The sequence below is a fragment of the Orcinus orca genome, chromosome 10, assembly GCF_937001465.1.
Source record: "Orcinus orca chromosome 10, mOrcOrc1.1, whole genome shotgun sequence".
Taxonomy (NCBI): Eukaryota; Metazoa; Chordata; class Mammalia; order Artiodactyla; family Delphinidae; genus Orcinus; species Orcinus orca.
In genome coordinates, this window is record NC_064568.1 from 97,749,958 (window position 1) to 97,770,083 (window position 20,126).

The 20,126-nt window shown below is 43.5% G+C and overlaps 1 protein-coding gene across 5 annotated transcripts in view; it reads left to right on the forward strand.

Moving 5' to 3' along the window:
- Positions 1–20,126, forward strand: part of NEDD9 (neural precursor cell expressed, developmentally down-regulated 9) — a 300,840-nt gene that overhangs the window by 252,937 nt on the left and 27,777 nt on the right. The window contains exon 1 of one of the 5 annotated variants that reach the window (XM_004273565.4): positions 2,735–3,336. The exons of the other annotated variants lie outside the window; for them this stretch is intronic. Within the exon in view, the coding sequence (XP_004273613.2) occupies positions 3,325–3,336 (12 nt within the window). The 5' untranslated portion in view covers positions 2,735–3,324. Of the gene's footprint in view, positions 1–2,734; positions 3,337–20,126 lie in introns of those variants that run through there. 5 annotated transcript variants of the gene reach the window in all.

Below are 20,126 nucleotides of genomic sequence, written 5' to 3' on the forward strand. Positions count from 1 at the left end.
TGGTCTTAAATACACCAAGCTCACTTGTATCTCGGGCCCTTCCCATGGGTCACTTCCTCTGTCTGGAACATTCTTTCCCCAGATCTTTGAGTGGATCCCTCATGTTGTTCAGATGCCTGCTTCAATATTGCCTCCCTAGAGGGCCTTACATGACCACTCGCTCTAAAATGAGACTCTCCTCACCCACCTTGGTCTGTTTTCCTCCAGCAATTTTTCCTGCGTCATTTTTCTTCGTGGCATCTACCACACCAAAACTGTACTATATATTTCTTTAATTTTTGTCCTCCACTCCTACTAGACTGTAAGCTTTGTGAGGGTAAGACCTTTAACTGGGCTGTTGTTGTATTCTCCCTACCTAGAACAGCCGTGGCACGTGGTTGGTTCTGAATTGATATTTGTTAAATTAGAAAGCTGCCCGGTGATAGGATGGCACAGAGATGGAGGGATTCCTCCATCATTTTCTGAATGCCCACCACACATATAATATCGATAATAGTCTAATAGTGATAATAGTTATAATTAACATGATCATTTAAAATTAATTTATATCATATAACAATAATATTATAATGATATATGATGTTAATGTTATGATATAGTAATAAAATAATGTATAATAAATTTAATATTAAAATAATAATAATGTAATAATACTAATAAGCCATCATTTACTAAGGTCTTACCATCTGCCAAATACTATTAACTTCTCTCTACATTAGTTCATTTAGTCCTCATTATAACGCTAGCAGGTTGATATTATTGTCTATTTTACACTTCAGGACACCAAAATTAGGAAGTTAGAAATTTGTTGAGATTCTAACACACGTTTAACTGACTCCAACACCCTCATGCTTTTCTCTATATAACTAACAATACAACGACCCAAACCACCTTGAAATAAACTTCAGGTAGGTTTTCAGGTATATTCTGTACAGGACAGAAACAGGAGAGCAGGAGAGCCACTTGGTGTGAGTTAAGCTTTTACCTAGAGAAAGAAAGAGCCCTGGCATATGCTTTGGGAAACTCTTTAAAAGCATTAAAAAGGGGTGAGATAGTGTTCACTATTCAGTGGTACTCATCAAGCAAAACAGAAGGCGGATTCAGCTTTACTGCTTAGGAAGCCAAAGGAATGTTATCTAGATCTCCTGGAGGCCACAAGACTCATCTTACAGATGAGAAAGCCTTTGACTTATCCAGGCAGACACCAAAAACAATTTCCTGCCAGCTAGACTCTCACATAAGTCTGTCGGACCCTTAGGAAGATCCTTGCAGTGTAATATGTCTCATGCTTAATGTGTATTCAGAAGGACCTTGCAAAATCACTCAGGCTCATTTTCACTCTAAGGCTAAATGAGGGAAAGAGGTCGAGTGGAGGTCCCAAACCTGTGTGTCAACCTCACTATGACCACCTTGGTGGTGGTGGTGGGGGGGGGTCCTGTCCAGGGAATAAGTGCCACATTAAACAGTGATCTAAACTCTGAGCCCTGTACCCTGTATCCGGAAACCACTTTTGTAGGACAGCTGCTCTCCTGTTCTTTTTGCTTAGATCATAAAAGTAGAATTTTTTTTAATAAATTTATTTATTTATTGTTTCGTTCTGTTTTTTTTATTTTTGGCTGCATTGGGTCTTCGTTGCTGTGCACAGGCTTTCTCTAGTTGTGGCGAGCGGGGGCTACTCTTCATTGTGGTGCGCGGGCTTCCCATTGCAGTGGCTTCTCGTTGCGGAGCACGGGCCCTAGGTGCACGGGCTTCAGTAGTTGTGGCTCACGGGCTCTAGAGCGCAGGCTCAGTAGTTGTGGCGCACGGGCTTAGCTGCTCGGCAGCATGTGGGATCTTCCCGGACCAGGGCTCGAACCCATGTCCCCTGCATTAGCAGGTGGATTCTTAACCACTGCACCACCAGGGAAGCCCCATAAAAGTAGAATTTTAATCCATTGGGAATTGGGAAGGAAAAAAAAATCAAACTGATTCTGATCCAACTCAGTCAGGAGAAAAATAAAGGCTGATTTTTCCATCCAAGTCGTGTAGTCTAGTTGGAGTCCTTCCCATTCAGGGACATCTATTGTCTGCACTCATCGAGTCTCAATCCTGAGGTCCCATGAAAAGGAATTTTCCCCTCACTGCTCCATTCCTCAGAAGAGTTGCTGAAGATGACCATTTCTGTTCTCTCCTGGGTGATCCTCTCTCTCTATAGAAAGCATGAAGTTGAACCAAATGCTCTGTGCTTCACTGGGAAAAGACTGAGTTTTTTTAACTAGGCTTGTCAAACAGTGGGCATGTTTTGTTCCCTGGATAATAAGTGTTGGTGGGTTAATGGGTCATCTTCAAGAGAGAGGTCAGAAGGAAAAACTGCAGTGTTCAAAGCTGGAACTAGAAATGCCAGCCATCAAAGAACACAGTACTTGGTGAACAGTGATGATGTATAGGGCGTGCACTGGCCAGCCCCATCTAAGAGGTCACAGCTAACCTTTATCCTCAGCAAAACCAGAGAAGGTCTACTGAATGTGGCTGACACTCAACTCTGTGAGGCCCTCGTGAGAAGCCGGCCAGGGAATCCCTGGTGCCTGAGCTACCAAGTTCCTTTTCACTGAGGGAGAATTGTATTCTGGCTCCTTGCAGACTGACATTGCAAGTACTTTGAACATTGAAAAGAACAAAAAAAGCAAACAGCCGCAAGAAAGGGGAGGGGAGGGAGGAGAGAAAGAGAGAGATATCAGCAGGGGTAGTTAGTAAAAAGGGGCCCGGAGACAGAAAACCTTTTGTTCCCCGAGTTTGTTTCATGTAGAGATTGTGAGGTGAACGGCTTTGAAATGAAATGGGTTTATGAAGGAGTTGCTAGGTCACAGGAAGCGCGACTGTCAGCCCGCTTTCTGAATTCCATTTCTTTAAAATTTGGGTTAAGCTTAAAAAGAATTTATCTCCTTTTCCAGGGGTTTTGGGGGTGGGGGTGGAGTAAGGTTCGGGAAGGTTCCTGACTTTATTTTCCACCCTTTCTGACAATGTAAAAAGAAATGATCACATTACAAGTTCTTTGTCAGTTTTCAGGAGTTAAGCGTGGGCGGAGCGCCCGCATTACCTTGGCCCACTAGCCAATGGCGGGGCGGTATGCAAATTAGCTCCGTGCTCGGCCTGCCTCAATCAAAACAGTGAGCTCAGAGGCTTGGCGGGCGTAGCGGTGCCGGAGCTCCGCGCTGCGCTGACAACTGGCTGCAGCTGGGCCGTTCTCAGTTTCATTTAGCCCAGCGCTCGATGGAGGGGCGGACACGCCAGTGCTTAATGCAGTCTAACTAGTGTAGGAAAACGCCTCAATTCACCGCTGCCGAGATGAAGTATAAGGTAAGAGAGTGCCTTTTACAGAAGGTTTCCGTGTGTGTGTGTGTGTGTGTGTGTGTGTGTGTGTGTGTGTCCGTCTGTCCTCTGCAGGACAGCTCCTCTGCAGGGACCCCAACTGTGCCCGATTGTGTTCTGTTTTGAGATGGGTCTCAGTCACTGGGGTTGGCATACAAGCAGGCAGGCAGAGCTCCAGCCTCTAAGACCCACGCCGGGAGCTCACAGCACACCCGGTCCACCTCCCCTGAAAGTCTGGCGGAGCTGCAGTGGGCACGGTAGATCAGAGGGTGTCTAACTCCATGCGGAGCGCCCCTTAGCTCAGCACTCCGCGCCCGGGCCTGGCCGCCACTGTCCCGGGAGACGTAGTAAGAAAGGAATCAGAACTGCTGAGCCTCTCAGCCTGGCTCTTAAAGCAGTTTTCAGCCTTTGCTTTAAAGCGTTTGCTTCGGGAAGCAGTTTGCCAGACGTACTTTTAGTGGAAGAAGTTCAAAGCCCCAGGTACCCTTATACAGCTGATGATGGAGAATTTTGACATCCATAAATGACATTGGATTCAGAACCAATGAGTACTTGCCATTTCTTGAAAACATTTTCATTGGCGTTTGAATGGACTGAGGGTCTGAAGGCTCCAGCGAGCTTATTGTCCCTGAAACTCATAGTAGTGTCAGAACACTCAGCAGCATATTTTCCCAAGCATTTCGCACCTTTGTGTGTTTATTCTCGGCAAAAGGATTAAAACTTATTTAGAATATCCCCTTTTGTCTAAGTTGCCCCCATCTAACCAGGCAAGCAGCTTCCAGAGACCCCCTATTCAGAGCAGATTGCAAGGGATTGGATATGAATTTTGCTTGGAGGATGACTACCTGTGTTTTAGAATAGATACAGTCCCAGTGCGTTTAAACAAACATGCTGTTATTGAAAGGCGTTTAGGCCAGGTGGTTATGCTTTGGGATTGGCAATTTGAGTTACCTGTCTGACCTTCAAGATTGTGCTCGCTGAGAGCTACTTGGCTTTCTTTCTGAATTACCTAGGTTCTGGCTCATCCTTTTTTAATGTGAGGTTGTAAATACTCAGTTCTGGCTAATAGCCGCTGGCTAACCTCAGTGATAAACCTGTTATTCAAAAGCTATAAATCTTGTTCAGTAGCTCTAAATCTAACTGTTGAAAGTCTCTATTGTGATGCATGAGTTATAGCTCTCCTTGGAAAGGTTAGAACTCTCTGAAAGCAGAGGTATCAGTTAGCACTGTACTATCAGCTTTCCGTTTTCTACCTCAATAGGAGAGATCAGGGGAATGGATAATCCTGAAGATTCTTAATATTTTTGACTTCAGGATGCAACCAGAAACAAATCCTTCCACCTGGCAGGAAAGCTCTTTTTCTTGAAATGGCTCACCCGTATTTCCACAGTTCCCTTATTTAGAACAGTGATAGGATATCATAATGTCCTATCTCCAGATATTACTTAGCCTTCAGTGAATCTTTGCCCCTCTGCCTATTGTGAATGCCTTTAGTTTCATAAAAACCAGCTTGAAGGGGGAAAAAAGAGAAAAGACGTTCCTACATTTATTATTGGAAAGTATAAATGGCTGTTTTTAACGTTGAGTGCTGCAACCCGGAAAGTGACAGAAAAGTCTAAAGTCACTTTTATTCAGCGACCTCATCATGTTTAGTTTTACTTTTGTGGAAAGAAAACATCACAGCAGCTGACGCTGTGAACTGTGATTGCCGTTCATGGGGAAAACCTGCCTCTCTGCCGGGTCTTACCAGTGCCGAACACCCTGCCAAGTGTTGTAAATGTATGATTTTTATTAGCTTGCGCACGTCTTCACCAGCAAAACTACTGACTTCCCCAACTAACCAAATGACAGATTGACACCTTGTGGTGACTATAAAAGGAACCAATAGCTGAAGCAATCTACTTTCCCTTTCTCATAAAGCCTATTTTCTCTCAAGTTAATAATGGACTTTGTTTCAGGAGAGGATTTTGTAATTTTAAGTAGAGGAGGTGGCACAAAGGTAGACGAGTGATAAATAACAGTTCTTAAGACTCACCAGGCCAATACAGAAGTCCATATTTAAATCTCCAATTAACTCCATGAGGTGGTGTTAATACTTTATACTCATTTTCAAATGTGGAAATTGTGGCAAAGAGAGGCTAAGTAATTTATCCAAAGCCACACAGCTAAAAAGTGGAGGAGCTGGGATTTGAACCAAGATGATCTGGCTCCAGAACTTGTGACTTTAAACCACTATTAAAGAAAGAACTCTCTGTGACCTCCCTAAAATGTGCTGTGTGACTGGTGTTTTCTTCTCCCAGGAAGTTTAAGACTCTATGTCATCTAGAGTATTCCTGCACATCAAGGTAACGATTATATAAAAGACCTTTCATGCTTATTGAATAAATCATAAGAACTCAAGTATTCCTGCAGAATAGATTCTTTTTTTTTTTTTTTAAGACAGTAACTCTACAAAGCAAAGTGAAATGCATGTTTGGTGGTGTTGTTTAATTCGAGCCACTTAGGTAGTAAAACCAGATAATTATTAGATTGTAAAATCCTGGAGTCAGGAATTACCTTTTAGACACGATATTGCTCTAAACACTATAAATTTAGCACAGTCAGACTTAAAAATACTCACTGAGAGATTTATAATCCGGCCACTCTGAAGATATTTTTTATATACATTTATTTATTTATTATTTTTGGCTGTGTTGGGTCTTTGTTGCTGTGCGCGGGCTTTCTCTAGTTGCGGTGAGCGGGGGCTGCTCTTCGTTGCGGTGCGCGGACCTCTCATTGCGGTGGCTTCTCTTGTTGCGGAGCATGGGCTCTAGGCACACAGGCTTCAGTACTTGTGGCACACGGGCTTAGTTGCTCCATGGACATGTGGGATCTTCCCAGACCAGGGCTCGAACCCGTGTCCCCTGCGTTGGCAGGCAGATTCTTAACCACTGAGCCATCAGGGAAGTCCCTAAGGCTTTTTTTTTTAACCAGATTATCTGGTTTGGCTACTTCAGGGATCATAACTAGAGAACAACCAAGCCTCCCCTCATTCTGAACTTACACACAGCTCCAGCTCAGCCAGCTTATATTTATGGTAATCTTGAGCACTGTGGAATGCAAGCTATTGCTCTGGTGAATTTTTTCTGGTTAGCCTATATCTAGTCTATTTTAATTGCATTGTATGTATTTTTATTTGTTCACAGGAAGGGTGCAGTCACTCTCATATGCACGTAAAGTTCCATTTCTTTTTAAAGGATTCCGTCTGAGGCTCGCTGACAGTAAATTGCGGGGGACTTCATTTATCAAGAATTTTCCCCAAGCTCCTTGGAACATACACAGCACGTTCTGGATACTGGGGTTGAGGGCTGTGCCTCAGTGGCCGTGGCTTGCTCAGGGAAAGCTTCCCTCCTGAGGGTCTGGGGGTGGGTTATCGCTGCTGTCTGCCAGGAGGGTAATTGGAGGGTGGGTGCACAGCTGTGTTTGAGCAGAGGCCCGAGGCCCCACCCACGTTGTGCAGGCCCAGGCCTGGTCAGTGCCCCACGGGCCCGGCCTGTTTGATCTCTAATAGCTGAGCAGCTTCTGTGGCCAAATTTCTGTACCCTGTGTGCCTACATTAAAATGCTAAATTACTTCTCTAGTCTGCCATTCAGCAAACTCATTCATGAACCTTCCGACTGAACGTTAGAACAGGTAGAGCTTAGAACACAAGTAAGAAAACTACATTCTGAAATTCAGATTCCTGCGTCGTGGATGAACATGGTAAAGTAGGTTAGGGAAACCGGAAAGTGTGTACAAAGAAAAGCTTTCTAGGGGACTTTGAACATATTTTTATTTTCTCAAGGTGGCTTGAGAACATTTGATCAAGTGTCTTTGATTGAGTCAGCATGGTCATTTATAATCCATATAATTTCTGATTCTTTCCTGGCTTCAACATTTTGGTTTTAAATTTTTTATTCTCTTCTAAATGATGTGTTGCACACCCTCCAAATGAGGGACTCCTGCCCCCTGCCTCCTTTTTAAAACTTATGTGAGATCTATGCATTTAAAAGCACCAAAAGATGCTTTGAAAAAATTATTTGGTTACATATTTATTTCTTAACTGAGCAAACCCATTTTCAGAGCTAAACGATTTACGTATACAGAAATCAGAGTCTTTGTAGAACTGAAGGTGTTCTGAGAACACCGATCTAGCAGGTTGCACAGTAACGAAGATTCCTTCAGCATCCTTTTCTTGCTGAAATATACATCAGTCCTCTTCTGAGAATTCATCAGTGGCTTCCACTCTGCGCCCCCCCACTTCTAAAGAAACTTCCTCTCCACTTTTCAAGCCTCTTTGCCAATTCCATCCCCTTTCGTGCCCTTATGACCTCATCGTCTCTTTTTTTTTTTTTTTTTTTTGCGGTACGCGGGCCTCTCACTGTTGCGGCCTCTCCCATTGAGGAGCACGGGCTCCGGACGCGCAGGCTCAGCGGCCATGGCTCACGGGCCCAGCCGCTCCGCGGCATGTGGGATCTTCCCGGACCGGGGCACGAACCCGTGTCCCCTGCATCGGCAGGCAGATTCTCAACCACTGCGCCACCAGGGAAGCCCGTCTCTCATTTTTTTCATTCAAGCATTCTTTATGCTTCTCTAATACCGACTTCTGTAGGGCTTGCCTCCCCACCTACACAGACGTGGCACACTTAAAGCACACTCTGTACCCCCTACCTCCCTCCTCTCTTTGGACTCTGCTATGGGAAATCTTGGTCCCTTGTTGCTCCCATTCATTTGCCCCTGTCTCTTTGTGTCTACGTGACTTGGTTCGTGTGTCACTTGCTGTGAGTCAAACCCCCTCATCCATCCACTCTATAAGAGAATCAGAAGACTAAACCTTTGTCTCCCTGACTGTCCTATAATCCCTACAATAGGCTTTCTGTTTCTCACCGCTGCCCTACTCTGTTAGCACTACCTTACTCATTAACCTCTTTCAGTCAAATCACTATCTAAATGATACCTGGAACTCACATAGGTTGCCCACTGGGGCTTTCCAGTTTTAGGTAAGCCCCACTGAATACGAGAGACTCACCCTTTATTTGTATGTAGAGGCAGATTGACAGACAAGTCCCTTGAATAAAAAGTATGATCCAGGATCTGTTGTGGCCTTGGAGGTGGGAGGCAGAGGTAGGGACTTGGTCTCTTCTGTGTTCTTGCAGTAGAGACAAGATAGAGTATGAGGTTTGGGGAAAGGCATTTCTGTTTCCTGTGATGTGATGCTCTGTAACCTTGGGCAAGTTAAGCTCTCTGGGCCTCAGTTTTCTTATCTGTAAAGTAGGGATAATTGCCTCATAGGATTGTTCTAAAGCCTAAGCAAGACATTTTCCATGGTAAGGTATTTACCATGGCTCCTGCATAATGGAAGCAGACAATCTAGTCGGCCCCAGCTCTCCTTATATAAGTAGGTGCCCAATAGATGTTAAAAGGATAGTGTGGACTCAAGACTTGGTGACAGGATTATGTCACAACCCCAGTCACTAGGTTAAGATAATCGAGTATTATTGAATATTCCATGGGCCTGGAGATGTCTTGCAGAAATGCAGATGCCAGACAGGGATTTACCAGTACACCTCTGTCCCCACTTGCTAATATTTTAATGACTTGGTATCTTCATTGTTATTAATAAGATTTGATATTCCTGAAATCGTAGGACCTTGCTCACAGTAGGTACTCAACAAACATTGAATTGAATGTTGAATTACATATAATACTTACACAAATAGCCGTTAAAAGAGTCTCGCTATATGGCAAAGTGGATTTTGTTTCAAATCCCACTTTTGTTACTTCCTAACAGTATGATTTTAGGCAAGCTACTTCAGGTCTCCATTTCCTCATTTATAAAATGGGAGTAATAGTACCTGTCTCATCAGATAGTTGTAAGGATATAATATATGAAAATCATCTGTTTCTAGTACATAATAAGCATTTTAAAATGGCAGGTATTATATGATGCATTATAAGATACATACAATATATATACTCAGACATATAGGTGCAGAACCATTATATGTATAAAAATGTAAGAGGAAACCTTTGCTACAATTGTTTATCCACAACAAAACTGGTACCGAGGGAAAGAGAAAGTCATGACTGTAAAAAATCAAAGGTGAAGTGCACAGGAGGTGAGTGGGGCTCAGGGAAACCATATCTCTAGCCTACTGCCGTCAGTTAGAGTGATGGAGATGTAAAGGAAGAGGCGTTGGTGATCTATTTTTAGATCATTTTAGGGTTAGAAAGAAACTTAAACAAATTGGTTTGAAATCCCAGCCCCTGGGACCATGGAATTACTCTGCAGTAACATATAGAGGTAATTACCAAGGCTCCTTGCCAAGATAAACACAATGGTGCCACTGGGAAGAAATCCTCTATTTCCAACTTAAAATGAAGAGAATAGCTACCAGTTACCTAGGCAATGGATGACTGCAAAGAGTATGGTCACGGAAAAGGGACCCAAAAAATAAAACAAAAAAACCCTGTTTATACTTTGTCAGCAACACCCCGTCCGTCTTATTTACTTTGAACATTCCAGTCATCCCCCTGCGGGAATTCTTACTAGTTAATGAGGACGCCGCAGGCCTGGGGAACATTACAGCTTAGCTGCAAAAGACTGTCTTCCTGAGGAATCTTCATTTTAAGATAAAGGCCTTATTGGTGACCCTTTCCACTCTCCACTGGAAAGAGTGATTCAGAAGGTCGACAATGTGATCTAGGTGAATTGAGGCAAATGCTTTGAGGAAGATGGAACAGGCACTCCAGAAAATAGAAGTAGTGATGGTGTGTGACCGTGAGTTTTCATGGTTGAGGTGGAGGGTGGGACAGCTGATCATGGAGATAATGAAATTGCCAGTGCAGTGTTTTCAAATACATATACTTGGGCCTCACCATGGATTACTAAATACAGGTTTATTCTTTAAAAAAAAAAAAAAGCTAGTCCCTTACCCTCAACCTCTTCCCCAATTAATTTAGCAATTAATTGTGCTAAATGGTATTTAGGTAGGTGGTTCATGAGCCTTATTCAAAGGCTGGGTTCACTCACATGGAGGCATCTTATTTCTTTGCAGATCTTGGTGTGTATGTTGCAAATGAGAATTCCTCCTGATAGTTCTAATATGTCAAGGTAACAGTTATGTTACCAAAAATTGTTCCTTATGTGGAACGTTGATGTTTATGATTACCAGAAATAAAGACTGATCAACCATGAATATGTAAAAGTGCAAGCACTGCACCAAAACGTTTGATAGCTCATTTTGAATTTAATTCCCTTCTTTGCTCTTTGTGTGTGTGGCCGGGGGGGGGGGGGGGGGGGGGGGGGGCGGGCGGAGGGGTGTGTGTGTGGGAGGGTGTTATTTGTGAAACTCAGTAGAAAGTTGCAACCACCAAAAGGCATAAATGGTTAGGATTTGAACCAGATCTTTCTATTTAATTAAAGCAATATTTATTTAGACAGTATGATGTCATTAATATTTTTGCTAATTTATTTTAGTTATGCTGTCTCTTGTATGAATTAGCCTTAATCTCATTGATTTGTGGTCGTCAGTTTATTGCCCTTAATTTAGCACCTCACTCCCACAGAAGATGGGGCTGACTCAGGACTCAGGCGTCTCTGTCCCCAGGCTCTGTGCTCTACTGAAAGACTGAGCTGGGATTCCGTCCCCCAGCCCCCAATAACCATAACAAGCAATGCCAGCCACTGGGAAGTCAGGAAAGTGGACTTCTAGACACTCCAGGCTTCTAACAGGACATGTCAGTGATCTGTCCATGAGTTTGTTGTTACTGTTTTTTGTTTGTTGTTATTAATCATCCGTGGTATGACTTAGAGTTAGCAGGAAATGGCTTGAGTGGACCAGCAGTGCTGCAGAACCATCACAACAGCATTGGTAGAGCAAAATTTTGACGTCTTTTTTTCCCTTGAGTGCTCCTCTGGGTTAGAACTTGCATGTTATTCTCTGATTCTCCAATCTTTTCCACTCAGAGCTAAGTTCGATGAGCATCCCCTTAAATGGTGGGGAGGGTAAAGGAAGGGGGTGATAGGAACACAGTTAGCCCAGTGGCATTCACTGTGAAGCTGGACTGCTTGACAGTCTCACAGAGGCCAGCATGCCCTTGGAATAGATCTCGTTCCCTTATAAAGATCATCTTGTCAATGAGAGAACAGTCCATTGACTAAACCTAAGATTCTTATCAGTACTTATCTGTTTTCCTCCCAAATCCTAAAGTCAGCCAAGGTAGATCCATTAGCAAGATATATACTTGATGCCTGTCTTTTATTTTTAGTTTAAAATATAGATCATTTCTGTAGGTATGTATCCATGTTTCACAGACCCCAAAGTGGGACAGATGGTCTGACAATGGGAAGGATATTTGAAACGGGGACCGTCTTGGAAAGTTTAGGAACACATGGTCGTTCTAGCTGCTTCAGAGATCAATCAGCCATCGAAAGCATTATCCCTTTTGCCTTATGCCAGGCTTTTATCTAACTTGTTTTCAGCTTCTTATCAGGAAATTATCTAAGAGGCTTTTTTAAAGTGGATTCCGGCAAATTTTTTATATTTACCTGTAAATACTATTTACCACGTGACATTTGCTGGTACATAATGAGGCGGTCCTTTTCTTTCTCCTTGCAGGAGTAGGAATCTTTAGCAATGAAGGAAAGCCCGTTTTGAAATATGGACTGTGCAGAGAACACCTGAGAGCACTAGGCAGCGAGGGGGATTGTGTTTCAGTTGCTCTTGTTGAAACCTGGCAGGATAGCTCTGTGCCTCACAGCCTGCAGCGTCTGTATCCAGCCTCCTACCTCCCTTATTAAGATCTTAATTACAGATGCAGCCTACTTCATTGCTGGAGGGAAATAATTTAGTTTCTCTGAACTGTGTCTGTTTTTTGGTGTGGCAGGTGTCATCATCATGAGATCATTTCTGGTTTGTTTTCTTTCCCCGGAGGAATTTTTTTTTGGGGGGGAGGAGTACAGTTCTTAAGACAGAACTTCATGAGCTCATCATAGTGCAGTAATCATAACCGTGCTTTGATTTTACAGAGACCCTTTCTTCTGAAGATATCAGAGTCTTTTGCATGTATAGTTTCATGACTCCTCGTGATATTATTATAAAGAATGTGTTCATTATCCCCATTTTGCAAATGGGGAAACAGAGGCATAAAAGGCAGTGCTTTCATTGTCATTAGTCTTACAAGATGAGGACCAAGATTAGACTCTATTAATTTAACAGTGTCATGTCCATCCCTCTATCCGGGGTTTCTCCACCCCAGCACTATTGACATTTAGGACTGGCTGATTCTTGGTAGTGGGGACTGTCCCTTGCATTGCAGGATGTTTGGCAGCATCCCTGGCCTCTACCCACTAGATGCCAGTAACACACACACACACAGTGTGACAACCGAAAATGTCTCTGAACCTTGCCAAATATCACCTGGGGGGACAAAATCCCCCCCCCTAGTGAAAAATCACTGGCATAATCTCCCCTATTTCCTTCTGCTTAAAAATAATTACCTCACTGGTTTTATGTAATAGAAGCCCAAAAATGCAATCATAAAGCTGCTTGCCATAATCTTATCATGACCGAGGTTGGGCTTAATGTTAACGGTTCCTAACCAAAAGGAAGCTTCCTCTTCTGTGCTTAGTGCGAATTTGTTCAAGTGAATACCACAAAATACTAAGAAGCATAGGGTCTCACTAGGTCATGTGTAAACCATCAGACCATCGCGAAGGCAGCCTGAATCCTCTGAAGTCTTCCTTTGGCTTTATTTTCCTAATAGTCCACCTGTTATATATAAAATATATAAATAAATAAAATAGCTTTCTTCAGGGCCCAGTTCCAAATGCATGTTCCATTAATAATGGGCCTTGAAGAACACTGTTTTATTCTCAAACTGCTGTGGCATATGTACATGTAGGAGCTTGTCTATATCCCCAGCCACTAAACAATTTCATTAGTTTCGTTCTGAGGTTTTCTTCTCCTCCATTTGCTTCTGCCATCTTTCCTCTCTCTTCTAGCTGAGAAGCTGCAGCTTCTAAAAATGCTTTCTTGGGACTTCCCTGGTGGTGCAGTGGATAGGACTCCACGCTCCCAATGCAGGGGGCCCGGGTTCGATCCCTGGTCAGGGAACTAGATCCCACATGCATGCCACAACTAAGAGTTCGCATGCTGCAACTAAGGGGCCTGCCTGTAGCAACTAAGACCCGGCACAACCAAATAAATACATAAATATTAAAAATTCTTTCTTGAGGCAACTCTGCAACTGCAGTGCTGACAGTATACGATTGTACACACCCTCTCGGCCAAGTGTGCGAATCCATTTTTTAAAACTCTTTGAGGACCTCACAAGTTAAGTAGGATAATAGCAGTCAGGCACCAAACCTAGTTCAGGGGTCATCTAAAAGAGTTCCAGTGAGGGGTGATGTCCAAGTTACATCACTTGGGTTCTGGCTGGGAGGCAGATGAGGGTTGCTAGTATGTGTACATATTGGCACTCGTGGGTTTAGATATAACTTCATACCTTGGGGGTTGCATACCTTGATGTAGGAAGATAAGATATATGGGAATGTAAAAATAGGAAGATCTTTCCCTTCTTTCAGATACTTTATTAGTTGTTAGAACTTGTGTGTTTTGACTATTGAGAAATGATACAGTTTTTGGAATATACTGTAATATTTGTGGGCTAGAGTCTCCTACTCCTTTATAACTTAATTCTCGTTTCACTTCCCCAAGTACCTGGATGTTAGAGGGATTTGTCTAGACAGGCAAATAGAAGTGATTTGATGCTAATACTGTAATGTTGGCTGAAATCCAGATGGTTGTTTTACCATTAATAAACCTATCTTTTGGGTGAGTGGGTGTCAGACCTTCATCATTATATGGCGCCTGTCAGATTTATCTAGGGACAGACCCTGAAAAGCGTTTGTGCCTGCCCCGTGTTTTTGATCCTTTGCCAATACACTATGCTTAAATCTATCAAAACCAGGCAACCTGGGACAAATGCTTATAAATTCTGAGGCTTAATAGCAGCGTTACTAAATTCTAAGATGGAGAAGGTTCTCAGGAAGCATACCCTAGTCCAGTGGAAAACATTCCTAGATTAAGAAGGGAACCAGAACCAGATGGTTCTGCTGCTGATATAATAAGAGACTCTCTGGGCGGCAGAACAAGAAGACTGGGCGAGAGTGATCTCTGGGATCCCTTCGTAGTCTAATATTCTAGCCTAGTCGGTCTGGTCAAGCCATGGGTGACTTCTGGTTCTAAGTACCCACAGAAACCTAGGTGTTCTCCCACCGTCTTTCAGACCCTCAGGAGTTACTCAAGAAAACCCCAAAGACCACAGAAGAGTGGAGAATTGAGTTCTTCAAGACATATGTATTATTTATGATCATCAGAGTTGTGAGGAAAAGCTAATTTATTTTTCTCACATACTGTTAGCAATCAAATCCATCCTCCGCAAACGGCCAAGAAGTAATAGAAGTTGGCCGTGAAGTCACACATACCTGTGTACACGCACATGAAGAGGATGCTATGGCTAACCATCTTAGAGGATGTGAGGACTTGGGGCAAAGTAAATGACATGAATATTTAGAGAGAGTCCAAGATACTCATGTAAGCTTTATAACTACCATAGGGGTTTAGAAGCACTTTCCAGAAAATGAAAATCATCGGCTGAAATGCGGTCCAGGTGCTAAAGGGCTCTTTGGTGGCATGTGTTGGACACACCTCCCCAGGGGTCAGGAAGTATGAGCATCATATCTTCTAACTCCTAAACCTAAAAGCCTAGTGTCTACTACTTAACAGTCTCCAGAGGATTCAACTCTTAAAAAAATTCAACATTCCAGATATCCAGTGTAAACCAATATTCCAAGAATCAAAATCCAGACACTTGTAGATATCCATGTTTTCTGACTATGGCTGTGTCCTTCTCTGGGGAAATCCCGCATCCCCCTGTATCCTAAAGATGAGGGTAGGAGGAAGCCAAAGGGGTTGGATGGCCCTCAGACTGAGTTGTTTTTTTTTAATTGAAGTAGAGTTGATTTGCAATATTGTGTTAGTTTCAGATGTACAGCAGAGTGATTCGGTCATACGTATATATATGTGCATATATCTATATTCTTTTTTTCGATTCTTTTCCATTATAGTTTATTACAAGACACTATATTCGAAATCTTGTAATAAACTATAGTGGAAAAGAACTAAGCTGGTTTTCGTCGGCAGACAAACATAAAAACACAGGATACTTTCTTTCTCTTCTCCAGTGTGTCCTGAGACTGACCTTTCTGATGCTCATCCCTCAGCCACTTCCTTTGGGACCGATTTTCTTGACAATGGCCATTTCCTTCTTTACTGTGTGTGTGCGCGTGTGTGTCCCTGCCAGAGTCCAGGGCTAAAGTTTGGGGGGTTGGGTGCAGGAAAGCCACATTGTTGAGAATGTGGCAGCCCTGAGGCTTGGCAGGAGCTCCTGCATGATAAATATAGAATGAAGTAAAATAATAAGAGGAAGCTGGGCCATTGATGATGCTATCAGTCCAGCGGGGAGGGGGGGGACACACCAGGCATTGTGTCTCATTTTTCTTCAAACAGCAGCATGAATGGTCATGGAAATTATGTCACACACCTCTCTATATTTGGAATAGCAGATAGTTTCCCTGGCAATAGGAGTAATAAGCTTTCTTGACATTTTGATAGTAGTGGGGGAACAAAGAAAAGGGCAGGGAAGAGCAGGGTGGTGTGGAAATGATCATGTGATCTTTACTTGCTGTAATACTGCACGGCATTTTCTGCCCAGTCCTTGGGCATAGCCTGGGAACCAGGAACCGCAGAACCCAAACATTCTGGCGAAGCATGAATGGTGCTCGGTCATCTACCGCCAGATGCCGGTTGCCACACTACAGGGAGAAAAGGCCTCTTAGGGAGACCATTGTATTTAATCAGACGGGGATGGCCGGCTCCTCCTGGCCTTCCTGTTTGCTCAGTGGTTGTGGCACTAGCTGCAGCCTCCCCATCTACGTCATCATCCTGTTTTAACAGGGAGGGACGGGCTCTTTCCTGCTCGCCGTCTCCCACGTTCTCTGGCCGTGAGGCTTAGGTGACTTGGACGTGCCATTTATCTTTCTGGTTCTGTTAGTTCATCTTCCCATGTCCATTGGAAAATTTCAACCGAATATCTTGCTGACATCTCTAGAAAACCATTTCACCCTCTCTGTAGAGAACCAGGAAATCAGAGTCCAGAATCCATTTCAATTTAGCAAACACTTAGTGAGTGTGTATTTTCTTTCACACACTGGTTCTGAAAATGCCAAAGAAAGAACAGCTTCTCTGAACTTAAGGAGTTCCCAGTCTTGAAAGGGACAGTACAAGTCGTACTATAAGAAATACTGTCACAGAGAACTAGAAAGGAAAACAATGAGATAGATTTTGGGAAGAGAACTCTTCCAGTGATGTGGAAGATGAGTTTGGAGGTGGGAAGAGGTTGAACGCAGGAAAACCAGTTGGGTAGCAATTGTCATTCCTTCCCCCCGCTCCCCCTCAAAAAAAAAAAAAGTTGCTGAGGACCTGAGCGAGGAGTGGCAGTGAGGAAGAAAAGCCAGGTCCCAGCTGACTGAGGTTCAGATTGTGAAGTGACTCAGCAAACCTCTGAGGCTCTGATCTTGGGCGGCCTTATGCCTGCTGTTAACTGAGAGAGATCAGGAGAAAGGGGTTTTGCACTTGTTGAGTGAGAGGTGAAGATACTCATTAGACAACTGGAAATATGGGACTGGAGAGCAGAGGAAATATCGAGGCTGGAGCTGTGGATCTGAGTGTTACCTGTGTGTTTAGATGCCATCGGCATGGATGAGACATCCTGTAGAGAGCAAACTCATAGAGACGAGAGATCCCTTTGGAACATGATCACTAAAGGGACAGGAAAAGAGATTAGTCTGTGAAGGAGGAGAAAGAACAGTGGTCATGAGAACAAGGGAAGAGGGAGGACCGGGACGTGGAATCATGGGAACCAAGGACAGTTTCTTGTCAGAGATCGGGGTGGGGTCAATGCTAGAGGCTGCTACAATTAGGATCCCTCAAATGGGGTCTGTGACTCTAAATGCGGATTTCCCATCCTAATTAGAACCACAGCTTTTGTAGCACATGCCTCTGACTTTATCCAACACCGTCCTAATTCTGGAGCTGGAGACAAGAGGCCCGTGTTCTTAGCTCTGTGACCTTCTAGCCAGCTGACTTGGCAAATCATTAACTTCTTGGGCCTCATTTTTCTCATTTGTAAAGTGAACGAGTTGAACTGTAATTGTTTGAAGTGCCTCTGGCTTTCAAGTTCTATGACCCAACGGTTTGGGTGCTTTGCCAAGCTCTAGCTGCATTTCTAACTGCCAGCCTCTGGAGCCTAACCATCCAGCTGGATATAGGATTACAGAGCTCTCTTATCTTTCCTTGATGTGTTTCTGTGTTGACCTTTCCTGCCCTGGAGATAAATATCCCAGGGAGGGTGGGAGAAGGAGTAGGTCTTGAATAGACAGACTGCCTCTCCTGGGTTTCTGTAAGATATTCAGATAATCACCTTCTGACTTTGTGGCCTTAAGGAATCACATCTCTGCCCTGCAGGAAAGGGTCCCTCCACCTTGTCCTAGCCAGAGAAATTAACTCTTGATCTGCCTGCACTTTTAAATGAGAGGGTTTGTGTCCTGGCTGAAGTTAACTTTGCTGTTATCTCCTTACTAAACCCTTGCCTCAACGCACCAAGTATTTTCAAAAGCCAAGCTCTTTACCCCGTGTTATTCCGTACTTTCTGATGGATTGTACTCTTCTGGAATCTAATGAGATGTATCAATAATTTGTCCAGTAATGATAATAATAATATAATATCAATAATGTTATAATGATATAATATTAATAATATTGTGGTAATATTAGTAGAATGATATATCATTATAATTAATATAATTAATTATATAATAATTCGAATAGTGTTATATTAATATAATTGATTAATTATATTAATATAATATATAATAATATTATTAATTATATTAGTAATATATTATTATTTTGTCTCTTGAATGCAACCAATAGTTTCATTATTGTTGTTTAGAGGCAAATACTCAACAAGAGGTTACAGTGAGCAGAACTCATTATTAATTCAGAGAAGTACTGCTTCAAGATACAGTTCTCCTGAAGCGTAATTGTGAGCAAGAGAAATATCAGATGTGTATAAAAATATATATAATAACAACATTAGAATAGAACCAGCCTTTGACGGAGAACTGTGGAGGTGATCCGCTAGGAAGCTGAAGATCAAAGCTCCATCAGCACATTAAATAAATAGTCATATCTTCCCAAGTCTCCCACGACGTTAAAGCACTTGACTGGAATTAACTCACTGAATGCTCACTGCAAACCCATGGCGTAGGTATGTTACCCTCATTCTCATTTTACAGATGAGGAAGTTAAGGTGCCAAGGGGAAGAGTAACCTGCCCAGGTCACACAGCCAGGACCCCAAACCCCAGGAACTGATTTATTCCGTAGACATGACAAAAGGAATTGTCACCTTCAGAGCTTTACCGTAAAATGGGACGGAGCCCAGTTAGGAGGACATTGTGTAGTAGGGCTAAGGTGGCTTAGAGCTCTGGAAAGAGAACTGAGCCAAGAGACCACAGTTCTCTTCCCATCTCTGACTCCACCGGTGTGGCCTTGGGCAGATGATAAACCGCCCCCCACCCCAGATCTGTTTCCTCATCTGTAAAACAGGGAGGTCAGGTCCAGGTGTTCTCTGAAGGTCTCAGGAGCCGTAACCTCCTATGTGGGAGAGTGGCTGGCTGTAGATATTGGCTCCCTGTAGCCGGCACAGATATTAAATAACTTACTCCCATTCACCCGAGGCTGAGAATAACTCCCAGCATGTGAGGTGTCAAGCTGGCACCGGGTGCTTCCACTCGCGGCTGCCAAGCTCTCTGAATCCCAATCTCTGGGAGTGGTGGTGGTGGGGGGAGGACAGCTAGTCAGAAATCACCTTGTGATCATCTTGTGCATCTGCAAGAGGCTCTCCAGGTTTTCCTGGAGAAGCAGCTCTGGAGGCCTGTCTGGAAACAGGTTGCTGCTTAGCTGGTGGTGGGAAGGTCACTGGAACAGGAGACGAAGACCATCCAGAGCAGCCTTCGTACAGGGATTTCTATCTGCCTCGAGTCGGGCGTGGTCTGGGGCTCCACTTCATCGCTTGATGGAGCTCCGTGGACGTGACCCAACTCCGAATGCCTGGAGTTCATGTATGCTGATGAGGTCTGCGGTCCTTCACCTTCTACTGTTTTCTGTTTCTTTTCTTTCCCTTCTTGGTAGCCAATGTAATCGCACAGCTCTCCACCCTCGGCTCCCATAGGACTGGTTCCACCCCTATCACTTCTGACTTCACCACAGGGCCTCCTTGCCAGCCATTCCCAGTTGTTGAATGGGCCCCAGAGAAAGGGGTGGAGACCAGAGCCGTCAGCTCACCTCCTGTTCTATCATCACAATAAAACTTGGGTGGAGTAATTTCCTTCTGATCATTTAGGTACAAAGGACCAGCATCTTGTCTTCTTCAACTCGATGACTTTTCTTTCAATAACGGGACACCCAAACGATGGAAGAAGAGAAACAAGAGATTTTAGGATTAGGACACATCCTTAAATGGTTCCTCAAACCAGGATACGGTGCTGTATGGTTTTATCTTTCAGTATGTGGACTTTTAATTGTTAGAAGGAACACAGAGCTTCCTAGAATATAGATACTAAGTAAAACGT